This window comes from Sminthopsis crassicaudata, chromosome 1 (genome assembly GCF_048593235.1).
Source record: "Sminthopsis crassicaudata isolate SCR6 chromosome 1, ASM4859323v1, whole genome shotgun sequence".
NCBI lineage: Eukaryota > Metazoa > Chordata > Mammalia > Dasyuromorphia > Dasyuridae > Sminthopsis > Sminthopsis crassicaudata.
This window is the reverse complement of record NC_133617.1, coordinates 299,770,431-299,793,155: the sequence shown is the minus strand read 5'-3', so window position 1 is coordinate 299,793,155 and position 22,725 is coordinate 299,770,431. Positions and strand designations below refer to the sequence as shown.

The 22,725-nt window shown below is 36.9% G+C and overlaps 1 protein-coding gene across 1 annotated transcript; it reads left to right on the top strand.

The window, feature by feature from the left end:
* Positions 1 to 3,103: 3,103 nt before the first annotated feature.
* On the top strand, positions 3,104 to 5,983 carry LOC141549461 (selenide, water dikinase 2-like). The gene has a single exon (XM_074279023.1). It carries the CDS (start codon positions 3,104 to 3,106, stop codon positions 4,457 to 4,459), a length of 1,356 nt encoding a protein of 451 aa, XP_074135124.1. The 3' UTR covers positions 4,460 to 5,983.
* Positions 5,984 to 22,725: the final 16,742 nt, after the last annotated feature.

Here is a 22,725-nt window from a genome sequence, read left to right as displayed (position 1 = left end):
AGTATTTTCACTTTTGTTGCTTATTTGCATTTTGTTTTCTTTCTCATTTTTTTCCTTTTTGATTTGATTTTCCCTGTGCAGCATGATTATTATTATTTTCTTTCCCTGAGGCTGGGGTTAAGTGACTTGCCCAAGATCACACAGCTATGTGCAGCATGATTATTATGGAAGTATATATAGAGGAATTGCATGAGTTCAACACATATCGAATTGCTTGCCATCTAGAGGAGAGGGTGGGAGGAAGAAAAAAAGAAAAAAAATTGGAACACAAAGGTTTGCAAGAGTGAATGTTAAAAACTATGCATATGTTTTGAAAAAAAAAACTTTTAAATAAAAGTTGTTAAATTGTCAAAGATTCAAAGAAAGATTTCAAATGAGAATATTCATTTATACATTATAGGAAAAAATATCGTCTTTCTGCCCTCTGATATAAAGAAAAAACACTATTTCAAAGTCCGATTCTTTTTGTACAGTAAAACAACGGTTTGGACATGTATACATATATTGTATTTAATTTATATTTTAACATAGTTAACATGTATTGGTCAACCTGCCACGGGGGAGGGAGTGGCGGGGAAGGAGGGGAAAAATTAGAATAAAAGATTTTGCAATTGTCAGTGCTGTAAAATTACCCATGCATATATCTTGTAAATAAAATTAAAAAAAAAAAAAAAAAAAAAAAAGGAGTCTCTCCTCGAGGAGCAGACTATACAATACATGTAGATCATTATCACATCTCTCCAAAGAAGTCTTCTGTTCTCTAGCTCAAATAGCTACAATTCCTAGGACTGGTGGCAGGGGTAGACACTAGGTCTTTGGGTTCTGCTGACTCAGAGTTAGTGTAAATAGCCATAGTTTCTATTTCATCCAAACACCTTGAGGGTCTTTCTCAGACTGATCTTTCTCCTCCTCTTTTTTTTTTTTTTTTTTTTTTTGATGAGGTAAAAGAGACCATGCTTTGCCTCAGTTCTTACCTAGTCTTAATCATTGAATGGTTGTTGCTTCAGACAAATAGATCTAGGAAAGACTTTAGTTTAAAAAGGTCAAGGTCTTCCACAGCATTCAGCTCATCTCCAGTTTTCTGGATTTTTCTGGACTGGAGGAGAGAGTGAGACTGCCGATTTAGCATAGCGCTGCCGGGCTTAAATCCAATTCATTTGCAAGTCATGACCTTGCCTTCCTGCTGTAGAAGATCCTCTTCTAGAACAACAATAAACTATACTTCGACAACAATATTATATGATGATCAATTCTGATAGACGTGGATATCTACAACAATGAGATGAACTAAATCAGTTCCAATAGAGCCGTAATGAACTGAACCTGCTACACCCAGAGAAAGAACTCTGGGAGAGGACTATGAACCACTACTATTTTTATCCGCCTGCATTTTTTATTTCCTTCACAGGCTAATTGTACACTATTTCTGATTTTTCTTGTACAGCAAAATAATTTATACTTTAGCATATTTAGCATGCATTGGTCAACCTGCCATCTTGGGGGCAGGGGGAAGGAGGGGGAAAATTAGAACAAAAGGTTTGGCGATTGTTAATGTTGTAAAATTACCCATGCATATATCTGGTAAATAAAAACTATTAAAAAAAAAAAAAGAACAACAACAAACAATGGAATAGGGAGGAGGACTAGGGCAAACGAGCATTTTTAAACTTCCTGCTGTGTACTAAGCACTTTGCTAAGCATTTTACAACAATACTGTGAAATGAGTGTTATGCTTTTACAATTTAGGAAACTGAGGCGGACGTATTTCGGTGACTGGCACAGGGTCTGACACGTACAAGTGCCCGAGGCTGGCTTATGAATTCAAATTTCTCCCTGCTCTGAGCCGCTTTGCTGCCTCAGACTTCATACAGCTATGAATTCCAAGCTCTTAGTTTGCTCGCTTCTATATCTTCTCTAGTTTATTAATATCCTTCCTAAAAGATGCTGTCAGAACGGAATATAACACTCCGGGTATGGGGTCTGGCCAGAGCACATAAAGTGCTTTACCTACCGTGGACCTGATGCAAACGTTCTTCCTACTGAGCTTGTAGTCCACTAAAAGCCTCAGATCTTTTTTTTTTTTTTTTTTTTTGGGGGGGGGAGCTGCCATTATCTGTAATTTATCTGTAATTTTAAATTTTTAAACATAAAGACTTTTCACTTACGTGGCTCCATTAAATTTCATCTTTTAAACTGACCCACTTCATTTAATAGCTTTTTGGATCTTTACTGTTAAAGTTTTGCTTAATGTGTGGACAAGGGGCTGTGGTAGGCTGGGCTTGGGAATCCCGGCGCTCTCGATTTGAATCTTATCTTCACAATCCGCGTGATCCACATACATGGTATCTAGGATATACTGAAACACATTTAACATGTATGGGATTGCCTGTCATCTAGGGGAGGGGGTAGAGGGAGGGAGGGGAAAATTCGGAACAGAAGGGAGTATAAGAGATAATGCTGTAAAAAAAATTACCCATGCATATGTACTGTCAAGAAATTATAATTAAAAAATTAATTAAAAAAAATTTATGTGATCCTGTGCAAGTCACTTAACCCCTCACAGTTATCCTGTCTCGGAATGAGGCGACTCCTGAGCCCTACAGCAGGCTGCCAATCATACACTGCTAATTAGCAGTGTCTTTGTCATTGATAAAACCGCAGCAGGCCCTGGGAGCACAGTCCCTCCCCCTGAGGGAGTCTGCACCGGCAGCCTCTTTGCAAGCAGGCCCCGAGCCAGTTAAAGCTGGGCTCTGCGTGGGGCCGTTCAGCTCATTCCGCGTCCTCTCCTCCCACTCCTTGCGCGCTCTGCGGCAGCAGCCCCGGAGCTCGCGCACTCCTCGGCAGCAGGAGACCCAGTCTGCCTCAGCCCGGGAGCTCGCGCTCCAGCGCAGCAACGGAGGCTCTCGGTGACAGCCAGGGAGTTCGCACTCCAGTGAAGCAGCAGAAGCCCTCAGCTGCAGCCCAGGAGCTGGCGCGCCGACAGCGTGAGCCGCTCCCCTCATTCTACTCGTCACAGACTAGGCGGAAGGAACGCTCGGTAAAAGGACAGTTATCAGTAACCTCGCGAGAGTCTGGGGCGGGCTGGGGGGACTGAGCAGGCGCTATGGCTGCTGCGGCGGCAGCGACGGTCGGGAACGGAGCCGTCCCCCCAGCGACCGGCGGCTTCTTTGCGGCCTCCTATCGCCCCTTTGATCCGCAGGCGTTGGGGCTGAGCCCGAACTGGCGCCTGACAAACTTCTCGGACATGAAAGGATGAGGCTGCAAGGTCCCCCAGGAGGCGCTGCTCACGCTCCTGGAGGGACTGAAGCAGCTGGAGGAGCGGCCCCCGCGAGCCCTGGGCCTAGGCCTGGGCTTTGGGGACAGCTCCTCGGAGGAGGCTGCGGGGCCGGCCGCCCAGGAGCCCGGGCCGCATGCTGGGCCCTTCCTGCAGCCGGCGGCGGCAGCCGCCCCCTCCGCCTCCCCCATCCTCGGCATAGGGATGGACTCGTGCGTGATCCCGCTGAGGCACGGCGGGCTGTCGCTGGTGCAGACCACGGACTTCTTTTATCCCCTGGTGGACGACCCCTACATGATGGGACGGATCGCCTGCGCCAACGTGCTGAGCGACCTTTATGCCATGGGCATTACGGAATGTGATAACATGCTGATGCTCCTCAGTGTCAGCCAAAAGATGAATGAGGACGAACGAGAGAAAATCATGCCTCTTATGATCAAAGGCTTCAGGGACGCCGCTGAGGAAGGGGGCACATCAGTGACCGGGGGGCAGACGGTGATAAACCCCTGGATCATCATCGGAGGGGTCGCCACTGTGGTCTGCCAGCCTAACGAGTTCATCATGCCAGACAGCGCCATCCCCGGGGATGTGCTGGTGCTGACCAAGCCTTTGGGAACTCAGGTGGCCGTCAACGCCCACCAGTGGCTGGACATCCCCGAGCGGTGGAACAAGATCCGCCTGGTGGTGACCAGGGAAGATGTCGAATTAGCTTACCAAGAAGCCATGTTCAGCATGGCCATGCTGAATAGAACTGCCGCTGGGTTAATGCACACTTACAATGCGCACGCTGCCACGGACGTCACCGGCTTTGGAATCCTGGGACATGCCCAGAACCTCGCGAAGCAGCAAAGAAGCCAAGTATCCTTTGTGATTCATAACCTTCCAATCATCGCCAAGATGGCCGCCATCAGCAAGGCCAGTGGGCGGTTTGGCCTTCTCCAGGGAACATCCTCGGAAACCTCTGGGGGCTTACTGATCTGTCTGCCCCGGGAGCACGCGGCTCGCTTCTGTGCCGAGCTCAGGTCCCCCAAGTACGGCGAGGGCCACCAGGCCTGGATTATCGGCATCGTGGAGAAAGGGAACCAGACCGCGCGCATCATCGACAGGCCCGGGATTATTGAAGTCGCCCCACGCGGGGCCACCCATCCCAACAATTCCCATTCTAGCCTCGAGTCTAGTTCATGAGGCGGCAGAGCAGCTTTCATCTGGACCTTAAAGACTTTTGGACACAATCATGGATCGTTCTAAAGGACTACTTACTATTTTGAGGAAGGGGAAATTTCCAAAGAAACTTGTTTGAATGGTAAAGGCGCCCTGTTGGGGTGACTCTGATCAATGAGCCAGTTAAGGAAAACAGCTGCTTTTGTGCTTGTTTCAATGTCATAAATTATATTTTAGATGTTTTCTACTCTCTGGATGGGTTTGCATTCTCTTCCATAGGAGAGAAGCAGTGTAACTTGATTTCCCCTTCCAGCAGCGAGATGAAGTTGTTAACAGTTTGAGGATTTTTTCTTAAACTATGTGATTAGAAAGATTGCTTGGTTGATTATATTCATACACGGGAAATTATAGATTATTTATTGAAGGTGAAGGACGCATTGAAAAGAACTTAAATCATAAACAAATAAGCCTACAACAAAAACTTTCAAACCTGTAATTATAGGACGGTATTATCTGGAATTATTTATTGGACTTTTTTTTTTTCTGAAGTGTTGGCTCTTCCCACCCTGGCCAAGAAGTGAGCAGCTTGTCCAGAGATTGGGAAGTAACAACTTGAAGCCATTCTGCTAGCCTGGCCTTGTCTCTATTTATGATGCTTCTCCCATAAAATCCAGTTAAGGATTGGAAGAAGCTGAGCAAAACCTCAGAGCCTAGGCCTTGGTGTCACTAAAATGTGTAATTTCAAACTGTCAATTCCTGGTCACTCAACTAATAAAAGTTAATTTTCAGATCTCAATAAACAATTGAAAAAAAATTAAATTTAGATAAACTGTATCCGTAGCATTCCTCTTATCAGTGTAGCAAAATTATCCAAAAAGCAAAACAGATAGTTTGGTATGAACTGTTCTTGATGATGCCATGCTGGTTTCCTATGAGCACTACAGCCTTTTCCAGATATTCATGAATGTCTTGTTTTTTAATACATTGTTATTTTGATAAGTATCAAAGTTAATCTCTATGGCCTATATAGTTCCCTTTGTGGAAAGTCAGTATGTTAGCCTTCTCCAAGATGGGGGTACTTCTGTCTGTTTGGAAAGAATGCTAGACATGAGATCTGGTTTCAAGTCCTTCCTTTACTACAGTTATGTGATCATGGACAAATCATGTAATTTCTCTGAACTTGTTTCCCCATCCCCGAAATAGATTTGTTTTTACTTCACAGGGTTGTTATGAGGTGTAAATTAAATGATGCATGTAAAGTGCTTTGCAGATCTTAAAAGATAGATAAATGTCAACTATTATTATTTCAGATATTACTGACAGGGGTTTAGCAATCACATACTCCAAGTTTTTTAAGTGAAATACCCTGGAAAGTAGTTCATGTGGGCCTAGTCACATGAATTTATGCAGTCATGAGTTCCCAATATATTCTGGCTTATCCTTATGCTTCTATTGCCTGTTATCTACTTTTGGTCTGTCTTTTCCAGTCCAAAGACTATTCTGTTTGGAAGAGAAATAAAGAATTGAGTAATTTTGCTGTGGATCAAATGAGATAATCCCTGTAAAGCACTTTTTGTAAACCTTAAAGTGCATGTATTTATTATTGTTGTTATTGCTTGTCTTTGTAATTTTATTCATTCTAGGCAGTGGTACTATCCCATCTTTTATCCTTCTCTTTTCATCAATATAAGCTAAATACATCTTTTTTTTTTTTTTTTTTTTTTTTTTTTTTTTTTTTTGGTCTTTATATTCCTGACTTAGTCTCAGCTTATTCTGAAATCTAATGTTTTTTTTTTTTTAAAACACTGTTTTTATAGGACCACTTAATGCTTTTTTATTTGCCCTCAATTACCTAACCTTTTAAAAATTAGAGTTGGTTAATGAGTTACTTGTGCATCTACATGAGACGTTTTAAACTAAGTCTCCTTTTCCTTCCCAGAATTGCTTTTCATATCTTCAGAATTTCATCTTTGAGAGCTTTGTATCCCTCCTGGGCTGACATCTTTGCACAATTTTATTCTTTCTCTGAACTTTGAAATCTGTTTATCACCTATCTCAGAGAGTGTGATAGTTTTTCATAACTTTAAGATGGAATAGTTACTTTTCCAGGTTGCCATTTCTACTAACCAATTTCTCTTTGTTACTGTGAATCATTTCTAGAATATAGCTCACTTTGTTACTTCCATTACTTTTGAAGGATAAAGTTATAAAGGTAAGCCAAAGAATTATTAGCTGCTCTGCTTTGGGCAGAGAAAGCTGTAGATGTCTGAGCAATTGTAGTTTGTTATTACAGCTGTATCATTCTTACTTTCTAGAGTTTTTTTTTTGTTTTTTTTTTTTAAGATTCTATTTACAAAGACCTCTATTTTCTCCTGCTCACATAGCATACTGCCACAACAATATTATTGTACTCCTTCATCTGATTTTTGCTCAAGTGGTTTTTCACCCTGCTTCCCCTTCTGACTCCTAGGTTTTTTTCTCAGAAAAGAAATTCTCTTAATTAGCTATTCTTTTCTTTTATATAAGATACATGTTCTTCCAAAGTAATTTCTAGACGTGGACCCCATCCCAGCTCTTTAAGTGATATCTGTAAGGTCAAATTTACTTCCTTGATTTTTAGATCTCTAGTATATCTTGTTTATTATCCAAACTGCATTTATATACAGAAACTTGAAGTCATGGGTTTTATTGTAAGCTCCTTTCTTGAATTTTTGTCAGATTGCTGGGCTTTTGCTTTTTTTATTTTTTGACTATATTATTATCTAGTTTGGTAGTTATAAAAAGACAAGTTTCTTCCTTTAAAACTTTTTCATTTAGAAACTTTTTTTTTTAATTAGATAAGCAAATCTCTAGCAAATAAGTAGGCTCCTAGACAGTTTCTCGTATTTTGTGCTTGACCTTATGTGCCTTAATGTTTTTATCAATAATTTAGATTTTTTTTGGTTAACTAGCTCTTGTTTAGATACATTCCATCCTTCGTAGTAACCATCTATATCTTAAGCCACAGTTCAGAAATACAAAACTTTTCTCCAAATACTATCTTCTTAATTATGTCTTTCAAAAGTCCTTTCCTTTTATCATCAACAGAGATGAAAATATCACCTATACTGCTATCAAGTTTGATAAATCTTAGTAGGTCCTCCATCATATATAGGATACATGCCTTAGGAATATGACTGAATTCTATTGTTAGTGTCAGGTTAATACATACTTACTTTCTATTAGTTATTTTTTTCTGTTATTAAGCAAATTATTATTGCTGGCTTATTGCCATTGACTTCACTTCCTCTGTCTGACTCCTTCCTCCTTTAAGAAGATAGTTCCCTCTTCTACTGAAAAAAATCTTATGTTTGTCTCACTGTTTGTCCTTCATTCTTGATATGGACCATGTCATTTGGAAAGTTATACCATGACTTGCGAGTAAATTGGATTTAAATGAGGGAGATCTGTTCAGTCATCAATCTCACTCTTTCTTTCAGAACCTGAGTCCAGCAAGATTAGGACAACTGAAGTGGCCCCAGTTTGTTTACATTTGTTACTTAATTACAAATATTCACTGGTTCTGTTCCTTATGTCTCTTTAAGTTCTTCAGTCTCTTAGTGACTTATAATCATGTTTCTTTTTGTTCTTAGTTTTAGAAAGCAATTCTTCACTCTTAATAGGAGGACAAATATTTCTCACTCTCCTCCCTCCCTTCCCCCCAGAAAGTACAGGAGTTGATAGAGGCTTATGTTAGACATAACTCACCAAGAATTTTAAGCTCTAGTTGCAGACAAACTAGACTCAGTCTTTCTAAACATTTCTCATTTTGGCTTGTGGCCTCATAAGACATCTGAGGACATCAGAATTTAGCTCATGCCTTCATATCTGCAAGGTAAGAGGATTTTAAGCCCTTATGCAAAAGACTGAGGACATCAAACCTTACAAAAAAACACAAACTACTAAGAATTTAAACCTGAACCCATATTCCACATAACTTTCCCTTTCCAGTAGTCTCAACTTTTCAATAGAAACATGTACATCCAGACTTGTAGTCCTAAAAATTTAGCCCTTCCTAAGTTGAAAGCTCTTAGGGTCACTACAGAATTGAAAAGTTTCCATCTGGAGAGCACCACCTTCTGAGGAACCCATACAACCTTCCACACTTTATTTCTACTTTCTTCCCTTAGCATTGACCTTCCCAGACACTCACAGTTTACATGACAATATCATTAAAAGACAAGGTCTGAGTTTGCTTCACATCATGTCTCTACTTTGTCGCCTTTTGGCTTTGCTTGTTCTAGCATCTTCTCCACAGTATGGCTCTTTAGGAGATGTGTTTCTCTGCTGTTCCTACTTTACTGTTTCAATCTCTATAGAGTATAAAGATTCCATTGGGCATTTGTACAGATCAGATTTCTTGCCAGCAAGTGATCTAAGGCTGCCCTCTGTAGTCTTTTTTTGTTCATTGAGTCTCTTAAACATGTAGTCTTTAAGCTTTTAAAAATTTTTGCTATTTGATAACCCTTTCACTAGAATTAGTTTCCATTGTAATCTTACCTAGTACATGCATTTTAGAAACATTCTGAAGAATTCATGGCGCATGCAAAAAAAAAAAAACAAAAATTACTGCTCTAGAAGTTCTTTTAGTAGCTAAGGACAAGTAAATAAGCTTTGGTATTCAGGCCTACGGCAAAATAAGTTCTCTTCAAATCTGGTTTTAGTGGGGAATAGGTATTTAGGGTAATATGAAGTCATTAATGCCAGAGCAAAAACCTTATTCATCATAACCTTATTAGAGGAAGATTAAATTTGACATAAAGTGAATCTTGTAAAGGAAATTTCAACCTGTCTTAATGCCTTACAACCCTTTCATTCCTATCCAATGCCACCTACCCTGTTACTCATAATTTTTCATTTTCAAAAAAATTACCCTAACTGCAGCCCCAAAACTGGATATTTCTCCATTGACTTGGAGGGTTCCATAGTATAAGTCATCTCACACATTGCGGTAGCCATAGTCCTATTCAATATTTTCCCCAGGGATCTACATTCCTCTAATAATCTATAGCAATACATAAAGTCCTATCACAGTCAACAATCCTTTGTGTAGGTTCAGATCTACCATAAATGGGCTGCCATGTTGGTTACATTTACTCCTAGTACTTGTCCTCTGGGCCCAGGATTACCTTTTTATCTTTTTTTTTTTTTTTTTTCCCTGAGGCTGGGGTTAAGTGACTTGCCCAGGGTCACACAGCCAGGATCCAGGATTACCTTGATGCTTTCAAGAGGTTGTCTAAATTCAGGCACTAATACAAAAAACTGAGGAGAGAAATGTAATCTGTATAGGCCCAAGAGTCTTCAGTCATTTTACAATTGAAATTCACTATACATAGAGATTTAAACCTCTAAATAATTCCTTTTGTGCTCTTAACATTTTCAGACCATGTGGCCATTCCCTTGGTTAGTTATATTACATCTAGACCATTCTATTTCTATTCTTAGTATTCATTTTGAACTTTGAACTTTGCTTTAGTGCTCATTTTTTTTTTTTTTTCCAGAAGAGTAGTGTTTTTTCCTATTAAGGCATAGTCTTCTGGCTTGGTTCTATCATTTTAGTAAATATTAAGTAGCTGTTGAACATATAGGTGTCAAGGTAGGAGCCTGGAGTCAGAAAGATTCATCTTCCTGAGTTTGAAGCTAGCTAAGTGGACAATTCACTTAATCCTGTTTGCCTTGGGGTCATTAAGCGTCAGACACAACTGAAAATGACAAAAAATACATACTTTTTTCAAGGAGCTATGAGCCTGGAGACAAAAATGAAATAATCTGCCCAGGAGTAGTATACATTTTGAAGATATAAGATAATTTCAGGAAAAATAAAGCACTTAACAATTGGAAGTATTAAGAAAGGATATGTTTAGGAGATAAAACTGAGCTAAATCTTAAATGAAGCTCAGGACTCCCTACAGGCATAGATTAGGAATGATTATAGGGGATAGTATTTTAAAAATTATTTTAAATTCTCAATTCTCTCCTTCCTCCCTATCCTTTATCCATTGAGAAGTCAAAAAAAACAAAACCCATTACAAATTATAGTCACATGTAATACATTTCTGCTTTAGCAATGTCCAAAAAAGCCCCACCCAAAATATGTTTTAGTCTGTACTCTGAACTCTTATCTAATACATAGTCCTTGGAAAGAAGAACAATGTGAAATAAATCTGGACAGAAAAATTAGAGGCAGATTGTAGACAGTTTTAAATGCCAATTGAATATTTTAGGGGCAACTGGGAAGCATGGAAGATTTTCAAAAATATGATCATAGCTAAACTTTTGAAATTTTAATTTAGAGGCTTTGTGGAAAATAGAAGAAAGGAGGGATTGGAAAAGTCAATTAGAAAGCTATGACAATACTATTACAATAGTCCAAATGGGAGGCAATGGGTTGAGGAATAGAAAGTGAGGAAATGTCTTTGCAGATGATATGATGGTATACTCAGAGAACCCCAAAGATTCTGCTAAAAAGCTATTAGAAATAATTCATAACTTTAGCAAAGTTGCAGGATACAAAATAAATCCACATAAATCCTCAGCATTTTTATACATTACCAACAAAATCCAACAGCAAGAGATACAAAGAGAAATTCCATTCAAAATAACTGTCGATAGTATAAAATATTTGGGAGGAAAGGAAAGTCAGAAATTATATGAGCAAAATTACAAAACATTTGCCACAAAAATAAAGTCAGATTTAAATAATTGGAAAAATATTAAGTGTTTTTGGATAGGCCAAGCGAATATAATAAAGGTGACATTATCATTAAATGGAACTAGAAAAGACTTTTTGCAAAAGATGAGATTTTGTAAGACTTGAAAGAAGGTAGGAAAGCAAGGATGTGGCATTGGATAGGAATGAAAGGGTTGTAAGGCATTAAGACAGGTTGAAATTTCCTTTACAAGATTCACTTTATGTCATATTTAACTTTCCTCTAACAAGGTTAAGATGAATAAGGTTTTTGCTCTAGCATTAATGACTAACTCTAAACTAATCTATTTATTTAGTACTATACCAATCAGACTCCCAAGAAACTAATCACCTAAAAAAAATAACAAAATTCACATGGAAAAACAAAACCATTTGGTATTGGCTAAGAAATAGACTAGTTGATCAGTGGAATAGGTTAGGTTCACAGGATAAGATAGTGAATAAATATAGCAATCTAGTGTTTGACAAACCCAAAGATCCCAACTTTTGGGATAGGAATTCATTATTTGACAAAAACTGCTGGGAAAACTGGAAATCAGTGTGGCAGAAACTAGGCATGGACCCACACTTAAAACCACATACTAAGATAAGATCAAAATGGGTCCATGATTTAGGCGTAAAGAACAAGATCATAAATTAGAGGAACATAGGATAGTTTACCTCTAAGACTTGTGGAAGAGGAAGGAATTTGTGACCAAAGGAGAACTAGAGATCAGTATTGGTCACAAAACAGAAAATTTTGATAACATCAAATTAAAAAGCTTTTGTACAAACAAAACTAATGTAAACAAGATTGGAAGGGAATTAACAAATTGGGAAAATATTTTTACAGTTAAGGATTCTGATAAAGGTCTCATCTCCAAAATATACAGAGAATTGACTCTATGAGAAATCAAGCCGTTCTCCAATTGATAAATGGTCAAAGGATATGAACAGACAATTTTCAAATGAAATTGAAACTTTTCCTCTCATATGAAAGAGTGTTCCAAATCACTATTGATCAGAGAAATGCAAATTAAGACAACTCTGAGATAACTACTACACACCTGTCATATTGGCTAAGATGACAGGAAAAAATAATGATGAATGTTGGAGGGGCTGTGGGAAAACTGGGACACTGATGCATTGTTGGTGGAGTTGTGAAAGAATCCAACCATTCTGGAGAGCAATCTGGAATTATGCCCCCAAAATTATCAAACTGTGCATACCCTTTGGCTTATATCCCAAAGAAATACTAAAGCAGGGAAAGGGACCTATATGTGCCAAAATGTTTGTGGCAGCCCTTTTTGTAGTGGCTAGAAACTGGAAAATGAATGAATGATGCTGAGTGAAATGAGCAGAACCAGGAGATCATTATACACTTCAACAACAATACTGTATGAGGATATATTTGATGGAAGTGGGTATCTTCAACAAAGAGAAGATCTAACTCAGATCCAATTGAGCAATGGTGGACAGAATCAGCTACACCCAGAGAAGGAACACTGAGAAATGAGTGTAAACTGTTTGCATTTTTGTTTTTCTTCCCAGGTTATTTTTACCTTCTGAATCCATTTCTTCCTTAGCAACAACAACAACAACAAAAATCGGTTCTGCACACATATATTTACCTAGGATATACTATAACATATTTAATATGTAAAGGAATGCAGGCCTCTAGGGGAGAGGAGGTGGAGGGAAGGAGGGGAAAATTTGGAACAGAAGGGAGTTCAAGGGATAATGTTGTAAAAAATTACCTATGCATATGTATGGTCAAAAAAAGTTATAATTATAAAATTAATTTTAACAAAGTGAGGAAATGGAATAAATAAAAGTTGATTATCTCTAAGTACTGTATGTGAAAGTTTGAAAAAGTGAAACAACTTGAGAGGATGAAAAATCAAATGAAAAAAATTTTAATAGGGGAGATCTGAATATATTTTTATGCAGGAAATAAGATAATGGATAAAGAGAGAATTAAGATAAAAAATAGAAGGCATGATTTGGGGGACAAACTCATAGATGAGGCAAAAGTGAATGGGATCAAAGGTTAAAGTAAATGGAGTAAGGGAAAAGAAAATCAAGAATAAAATAAGGGAATTTTGAGGTATGACATAGGGAAGAAGGAATTCACAATGGATAGTCTTGGTTCTTCTTGATAAAGCATGAAAAGTTCTTGCTGAGAGAGAAAGGGCTAAAAGATAATGTAAGTGGCTTAAGGAGAGAAGAGAATGTTTGATATAGCCATTGTTGAGAACATGCTATATGGCAGGGGAGAATAGAAGAATTACTATGAAGTAGCAAGGACTCAGTTAAGACAAAATTATTTGATAAGGTTATACAACTTTTCATGGAGCATAGAAGGGATAGGGAAGTTGTAGAAGTAACCCAGATTTGATATTTGACTAGGAATGACTGAGGACAGGACAAATGGGAAAGGAATTGAAAAGTTTATATTAGTGTATAATTGGTTAATTAGGATTAATGCTGAAGGGAGGAAAATGAGGCCAGAGAACAAGGTAGTGCATGGGGAGAGCACCAAGGAGTAGAGGGACTGGAGGTCCCAATAGAAATAGGAAGAAGTCAAGAGGAAGGATGGAAAGCTAGGAGTTTATAAGATCAGAGAAAGAAATTTCAGAGTTTTGGATAATAGCAGAATTATGGATGATGGTGAGATTTAAGTTGTGATCATTTTTATTTGTGGCTGAGGTAGAATGAATGTATGGTTTCAGTGAGTTGAATTTTTTTTTTAATGTTCTAATACCAGATTTTTAAAAGTTATTGCTACTTTGTAGTATAATTTAAAATCTGGTACTGTTAGGCCGTGTTCTTTCTGAGAGTTGAATTTGATGGAGTGGGAAGCCAGGACATTCAGTGGACAGTGACATATATATTGATCAGCCTCCAGGTCATTCGCCTTCCTTTCTTAAGTATTTCATTGCATGGACACTCCAAATCCTGTCCCCACAATCAAGAATTGCAAAATATATGTCATTATTTATTCAAATGCCCCATGCTCTAAATCTAAATCTAAATTTTAATGAAGTCAAAGAGTTACATCTGGTATGGGAGATTATCTCCAGTAATACAAATCTGTCATTCACAGAGTTTCTAGGAAAACTGACAGGTTGAGTGAATTGTTACACATAAGCACAGAGCTCAAATAAAAAATAAATAATGAACAAATGCTTAACAAATTTTACTGATTGATAATCTAGAAGAGAAAAATCTACCAGAAATTGAACTTGTGTTTTCTTGACACCAAAGCCAGTCTTCTATTGTGTTTTATCATGTTTTTTATCTTTTAATCATGTCTTCTCTATTATGTTTTTCCTAATAAAATAGTTAATCTGAAGTTAGAACTTGGTCAGACATTGAAGATATTATGGTTATTCATTGCATCCGGAGCCATTACCAGTCATCACAACTTTCATTCTATCAATGGATTTCAGTGATTCTGGAAAAGATAGTGAAGCTGACAACTTTGTCCACTCTGTCTCACTTAAATTCAATTCGTATGTAAATTGAGACATCACCTGAAGGACCACCACCACCACCAAGTATTACAACAACTTGGAATCTAGTTCATTTCAGGATGAGTTTTGAATTCTGAATGCTTTTGGTACATTGTCAGGCTAGCTAGAAATAACAAGCTCTTATGGAGATAGTTACATAGATTAGAATGAAATTTTCATAACTATTGAATAGAACATGGGAATCTATAGTGAAGGAATCTCTCTTACTAATTCCTCTCACCTCTCTCTCTCTCTCTCTCTCTCTCTCTCTCTCTCTCTCTCTCTCTCTCTCTCTCTCTCTTTGTGTATATATATATATATATATATATATATATATATATATATATATATATATATATATATACATATGTATATTGAAGGATGACCTGAGACAAGTTAGAATGGATGTATTGATGTAATAAAATTTAAATATGGGTTTGGAAATAATGATGTGAACAAAAAGGATAATATTAGGTAAGATTTTGGACTCAGTAATAGTACTGTGTCCTTCTAGATGGGAGAAGAAATGACTCTTCTCTTTCCATGGGAGGATGTTATCTTTATTATTATTACTATATGCCAACTCCTTTGTGGGATCATGGAAAGTTACTCATCTGGGGAGGGAAAAGGCACCTAAGTATAATATAAGTTGGAGAAAACAAATTGAAGTTGATAATCAGTAGTGGGAAAGGTGTGATCATTCATTAGGTCTAGGGTGTCACCCTCATTTCTCTTCTGGGAATGGACACCTCTAATTATCTGAGATGTCTAGAAAGAGAAACTTGGATGGAGAGCCAACTGGAAGTAAGACTTTTAAGATAGGAAGAAAAGATTAGTTGACTCAAGTGCTCAAGAAAGCACTTTAATATGACTAATATGTATATATGTATATGAGGTACATTGGAGGTAACTTCAGTTATCATTAAATGGAACTAGAAAAGACTTTTTGCAAAAGATAAGATTTTGTGAGACTTGAGAGAAGGTAGGAAAGCAAGGAGATGGAAGAGAAAAGGGACACCAGGCATTGAGGCCTGTCAGTGAAAATGTATGAATTCTAAAGACGGAGAGACATTTGAGTAATAGCAAGGAGGCCAGACTTTCTGAATCTCACAGTACATGGGAGGTATAAGTAAGATTGAAAAGGTAGGAAAAGGGCTAGTTTAAAAAGGACTTGAGAAGTCAAATAGAGAATTTTGTATTTGATCCTGGAGATAATAGAGAGCCACTGGAATTTATAAAATTAAATGGAAATGGGGGGTAATATGATCAACCTTATGACTAATCAGGATGTTTGGGAATATTGACCTAGACATAAAAATGCCTGAGAACAAGTCTTTCAGGAGTAATAGTAATATGGATTTCTAGGAGTAATGCAAGAAAGTAATAGGGCCATAGAATATTGGATTTAGAACCAGAAGAAACCTCAGTGATTGTCTATTGAAAAAAACAAAAACAAAACCAAAAACCCCCCCTCTCATTTTGGGCAGAGTTAAGATAGTAGAGAGTAGAAAAGACATTATCAGCTCTTCCCAGCTTCCCTCAGAATCAACACTAGATCAAGTCTCTGAACAGATTTTGGAGTGACAGAACTCAAAAAACATTTGGAGTATAAAAATTTTCCAGTGTAAGATATTGTGGAAGGATTTCAGGAAAGGTCTGTTTCAATTGGGCGGGGTGGAGAGTGGGGAAACATGGCCCAGCATAGGCCTAATAAGAGGAAGCCTGGTGCAGGGAGGCCAGGTGGGAAATCTAGCAGGAGGCTCCTAGCCAAAGTACAGGAGCATCAGCTGTTCTCTCCTGATTCAGAAGGGCAGTGCATTAGCAGACCAACTATGAAATCTTCAATACAATTTCAGAAAGTAAATTGTGAGCCCCTGGCTCCCAGCAAAACAGGTGGGACATGGCCAGGCTCACTCAACTCAGTGTAAAAGCTTGCAGGATAACCGAACTCAGCACAGTCAGTGAGAGGCTCCTTTTTTCCTGCAGAAAAAGTGTGGGACAATCTCCCTTGTGCCTTAGGAGCAGAGTTCAACTTTTTAAAATGAGCAAAAACAAACAAACAAACAAAAAAACTCTGATCATAGAGAGCTGCTATGGAGACAGGGAAGATCAGTACACAAACCTAGAAGCTAATAGCAATGGCAAAATGCCTACTACATATGAAGCCTCAAGGGAGTTGGGGGTGGGTGGGTGATATAAACAGGTCTCAAGCCTCAAAGACCCTCTTGGAAGAATCCAAAAAGGTTCTTAAAAAGAGAGATAGAAGAGAAATAAGGAAATGAGAGTTATGCAAGAGAATTATGTAAAATTTGGGAAAAAAGCCAACAGGTTAGAAAAAGAAACACAGAAAAATGACTGAAAAAAAAACCTTAAAAAAAATGTGTAGGGTCAGGTAGGTGGCACAGGGTATAGAACACTAGCCCTGAAGTCAGGAGGACTTGAGTTCAAATATGACCTCAGACACTTAACACTTCCTAGCTGTGTGACCCTGGGCAAGTCACTTAACCTCAAGTGCCTCAGCAAAAAAAAAAAAAAAATATATATATATATATATATATATATCCATATCGATGTAGATAGATAGATATAGATATTTGTTGAAATGGAAAATATCTCTCATTTTACAGAGAAGTATACTAAGGTGAAACAACTTATGTAGAAATCCTTAGAAACCAGATAAAAAAGAGTATCAGTATCTTCAAATAAACATACAAAAAAAGAATAAAGATGGGTCAACTATGCCAGCAAATTTGTACCTAGATTATAGGGTTTTGGTTTTTTTTTTGTTTGTTTTTTATTGTTTGTTTGTTTTTAGGGAAAGATTTTTAAGTCCTGTCCACTTAAAAATCTTTACACTTTTGAATTTTTAAATTTTTTTTGGTTACTTAGTAAATTTCCCTTTGAAACAATGTGGCTCATTTGTTGTAATTCTTGTAAACTAAGGATTTATAATTATGTAAATTCAAAGCCAGGGAAACTGCAGATTTCTAGAGCTAACCATAAGATGGTGGTCAAGCAGGAATGGGGGGGGGGTCACTTTACCAGACAGAGGAAAAATTCAGTGCTTAGAGTGGAAGAATGATGAGGGTTGGGCTATAGTTGTTATTTCTATCTACTAAGGTTATAGCCTTATGAAAGGGATGACTTGGAGGATTGCTTAAGTAAAGATATTTATATGTAAATTTTTAAAGAGATGATCCCTTCTTCTAATAGATGATTATTCCCTATAATGTAAAATAGAAAATAGGGGAACCTCTGCAGTAAAGCCAACCAGTACATTGAAAAAAGTAACTGACATTACATGCGGTATTCCATGGCCATGGCCAATTACCTCTGTAACAATGGGGTGGAGGGTATCTTCTCATATCTCTTCTTTGGCACCAAACTTGGTTATTGTCATTAAATTTCTTTTATATGAATAAGTTTTTATTGATGTTTTTTATATCATTAGTTTTCCCCATCATCTTTCTTTCTTCCTCCTAGAAAGCCATCTCATAGGACAGAGAATATTTATTAAAAAAAAAAATAATAAAACAGAAGAAACAATCAGCATAATCAATATATTTATTTATTTATCTTTGCAAGGGAATTGGGGTAAGTGATTTTCCCAGATCACATAACTAGTAAATTTTAAATATTTGAGACCAGATTTAGACTCAGATCCTCCTGACTTCAGGGCCAGAGCTTTATCCACCGTACCATCTAGCTGCCCCAAATTAATGTTTTAAAAGTCCCCAAACATGTGCAATATATAATACATCCATTAAAGGATGAGTTGGGGTCACAGTACTAAATTTCAATAATTTTAGTGGTGGGGTTCTATTTAATATTATTTTCTTGGTTTTATTTATTTTATCTTGTGTCAGTTCATATGTCTTCCCAAGTTTCTCTGTAGATATCATATTCATTCCTTTTTAGAACGCATAATATTTTATTATGTTCATAATTATGAACATAATATGAACATAAATATGAAGTGATAAAGATGTACTTTATTTCCAGTACTTAGCTACTATAAAAAGTGTTGATATAAATATTTATAATTGACCTTCTTCAAGTATATGTTTAGCAATAGGATTTTTAAATTAATGCCTTGGGCATATTTTATTTACTTTCTTAACACAATTCCAAACTGCTTTCCAGAATGGATAAACCAATTTACAATTCCACTAATACAGTGTATATCCATCTTTCCATAACTCATTCAATATTAACTAGTGTCATAGTTTGTCTTTTTTTTTTTTTTTTTTTTTTTTTGGCCAACTTGCTGGATATGAGGTGAAATTACAGAGTTATTTTACTTTGTATCTTATTATTAATTTGAAACATTCTTTCATATGGTTGTAAAGTTTGTACTTTTTGAGAATTCTTGTTTATGTCATTTGTATTGAGGAATGACTTTAAATTTTTCTTGAGAACAGGATTTTTTTTAGGATAGGGAAGTTAATAGTAGGAAGGTAATTATTGACTGAAAGACAGGTTCTAGTGACTCTGCTGGAGAATTCTTATTTTGTCTGTGGTTCACATATTACACTATTTAGCTACTCCAAAGATTTTAGTTGGGTCACTTAATATTTCTTTATTCATTTTTAATTTCAGGTATTTTATAATATCACTTAATTATCTAGGGCATAATAGTTTCCATAGTGTATGTAATATAGCTGAGTCTGTGTGTAATTCATGAATTTGTGCAAAGTCATCAGAACTTGTGGCCCACACCTTTTGATCTTACATAAAGATATTGCTTTTGCAATGTAACCTAGAGATAGTAGAAAGCAAGATGTATTAGGAAACAAATGTTTTGGAAAAGTACAAGGACAATCCAAGGATTATTTAAAAAGCCTAGATATACTGTGATACTAAAGATTAGAAACTAAAGCATCATCTAATTTATTTATGTGTTCTAGCATGATGCCTAGAACACAGTGTTTAATAAATAACCATCCAAAATCAGAGGAACTTTCTTTTCAAGCTACAATTTTTTTTTACCTCTATATGAAATAATATCATATCCTTGTGTTTTAAAATCTCATTTATTTTTGAGCCAGAAAAAAATGGAAGCTGTTTCTGCTATGACTTTGGGTAATTCACTTTACCTCTCTACTTCAGTTTCCTCATTTGTAAAATGAAGGAATTGGAAGAAATGTCTTTTGAGGCCTTTCATAGCTTGAAATCATCTAGTATAATTACTCATTCCAAAGGGGTTCCAGGTGTTATGATGGGCAAGGGTTATTATAAACCTCATCCATAAGGGAGGTTTCATAAATAGAAATATTTGACTTCTTCCATTTAAAATGTTCTCTCCCACTTTTCCCCTTCTCCCTGGATTTCTCATTTTAATCAAATAGCTAATTTTTACAGTATATTGTTGACAAGGGACCAAGTAGTTGTTAAATGCCTACTAAGTATTAGGAACTATGTTAGTTGTTTACAAATAATATCTCATTTGTTGATTGCAGATATTATTTTTATCCCCATTAGCAGAAGGGGAAACTGAAGCAGACAGGTTAAGTGAACAGTCTACTAAGTGCATGAAACTGGATTTGAAACTAAAACTTCTTGACTCCAGGTCCAGCATTCTATCTAATATACCTTGAGAATATAGAAAGGAGGGGAAAACCTCAAAGGACAAAACCCTAAATTTAAGTGAGAAGAAAAGGGTGAAGAATCAGCAAGAGACACAAAAATGCAGCAATCACAGATGTAGAAGGGAAAACTTGACATTACACTATCACAGAAACCAAGAGAGAAGAACAGATCCAGAAGGAAAAGGTGGACCATGGTATCAAATACTACAAAGAATAATAATAAGAATAGCTATATTTACACAGTACTTTAAGGTTTGCAAAGTACTTTACATATACATTATTTCAATTTATCTTCTCAAAAACTTAGGAGATGTAGGGGATTTTCTGGATCACAAGAAATGATACCTCTTGGGACAGATGTACTGGTCAGTAAGGATATGATGACTATGGGTCAAAGATAGGAAGCCAAATTGAAAATCTGAAATTGTATTGAAAAACTGAAATTTGTACTGAGGTAAGGAATACTGTTCTTATGAAATAACATCCTCAGTTTCCTAGAATACAGATTTGACTTTTATAACCTTTTAGGCATACTTACAGGGCACAGTTAATCAACTGCATTCTGCAGTAACTTTGAACAGATGGATAAACATTTCACAGGAGAGATAGTTAGTTTGTTCTTTGTTCTTGAAGACATCTGGAAGGTGATGTCTTGACTTGCAATTTGACTTGCAAATTGGATTTCAGTAAGCCAGAATTAAAGTCATCAACCTCACTTTCTCCTCCAGAGTCATCTGAGTTCAATAACAAACCACAGATCAGGAAGTTTGGAGATGGTCATGGATGCAGTGGGAAACCTTGACTTTTTAAAGCTAATGTCTTTTCCAATTCTCAGTCAGCCATTCAGTGATTAAAGACTAGGTAAGAAATGAAGCAAAAATGGCCTAGATTGACTTCCAAAATGAATCATTCTGGGAGAGGAAGATCCTTAGAGGGTCTAGTCAGAAGAGACACTCACTATTTAAACTCACTCTGAGTTATTAAAATCCAAACAAATGCAAGAAAAGAATTAATTGAGAAAAGGGGAACCAGCCAGGAGAGAAAAGGGGAATATTTGCTATGCAACTGATAGGTTTATTAAATACACACACACAAACACACACACACACGCACACACACGCACATACACACACACAGTCCCTGTTAAAGGACAGGAAACAAGGGAAAGTGATCAAATACTTTTATAATTGTGAAAGTAGGCTTTTTAAACAAAACTCCAAGGATATCAAGTAGCTGTTACAACAGTGAAGACCCATCCACTTTACTATATTCTTACATAAGTTTGTTATATTTTATTTTTCTTTGGAGATTTTCTATTATGAGGTCACCAGGTGGTTGGGAATACATCGAGGGATATTGCAAAATAAGATTAAGGCAGAATTTAAATGACTTATCAAGGACCACTCAGCTTGTAATTTTCTGAGGCTGGATTTGAATTCAGAATTTCATAACTCAAATCTGACAATTTGACTATTCATTGTACTACCAAGATGTATTTGATTACAGCTTTAAGAGATTAAAAATATTGTGTTAATAAGAAGCTACATCTCCTAATTAATTCTCAACTATGCCCTAAATTCTCTATATACTATTGTTTGTTTCATTTCAATTCAGCTTAATACTAGAGAAGCTCTTTGTACCTTTAAATGCTTTTATTTTCTTTGTTTAAGAGTAGACCAAATCATTGCCAGAGTAATTTCCAACCATAGACATATTCTAGGGCTCTTAATCCAAATTAGATCTGCAGAACCAAAGTGGGAAGACATCATGGTTGAGGCTTTTAGGTTCCTAGTTTAGCATATACCTCCCCCCTCAGTTTTTCTTTTAAAGGAGGCTGACAGGCATTTTTCTTAAATGAACAAGAAAGGTATTTTTAATCCTTTACCAAGAATTAAAGATTAAGTTTGAGTTTATTAGGTCAAAAGTTAGATTCTGTAGGGTCCAAAATTATCCAAACTGCAAGACAGAACTATAAGCCAACAGCACTTTACTAAAGGGGCCATGGCTCCCTCTAATAAAGTGGACCTCAGATCTTCCTCATGATCTGAGATGCTTCCTTTCTTCAGGTCCTTATATAGGGCTTGATATACCCAAACACCCAGAAGAAGCAAAGTAAAATTGGTTAATAGACCTTGATTTTGGCCCTCTAGGAAGGCCAAGAATGACACATTAGCATGAGTAGTCACAAGATGGGCAAGGCATAGTCTATCTCTGCTGACTAAGTAGTCATATGATAGTCACCTGTTCATGTTGGGCAAGAGAGGGTGGTTTGGAAATACAAAAATAAGTTGTGGGACTTTGTATATCATGTCAAGGCATCTGGCCTTTGGTCATCAGCATTCTTGTGGTTAGGTAAGTGAACTTTATACCTAGAAGTTTATAGCTCTGGGGTGTAACATACAGAACTTATATTCACTATCCCTGTGGAATCACATCAAACTTTTTAGTACTGATTAGAAT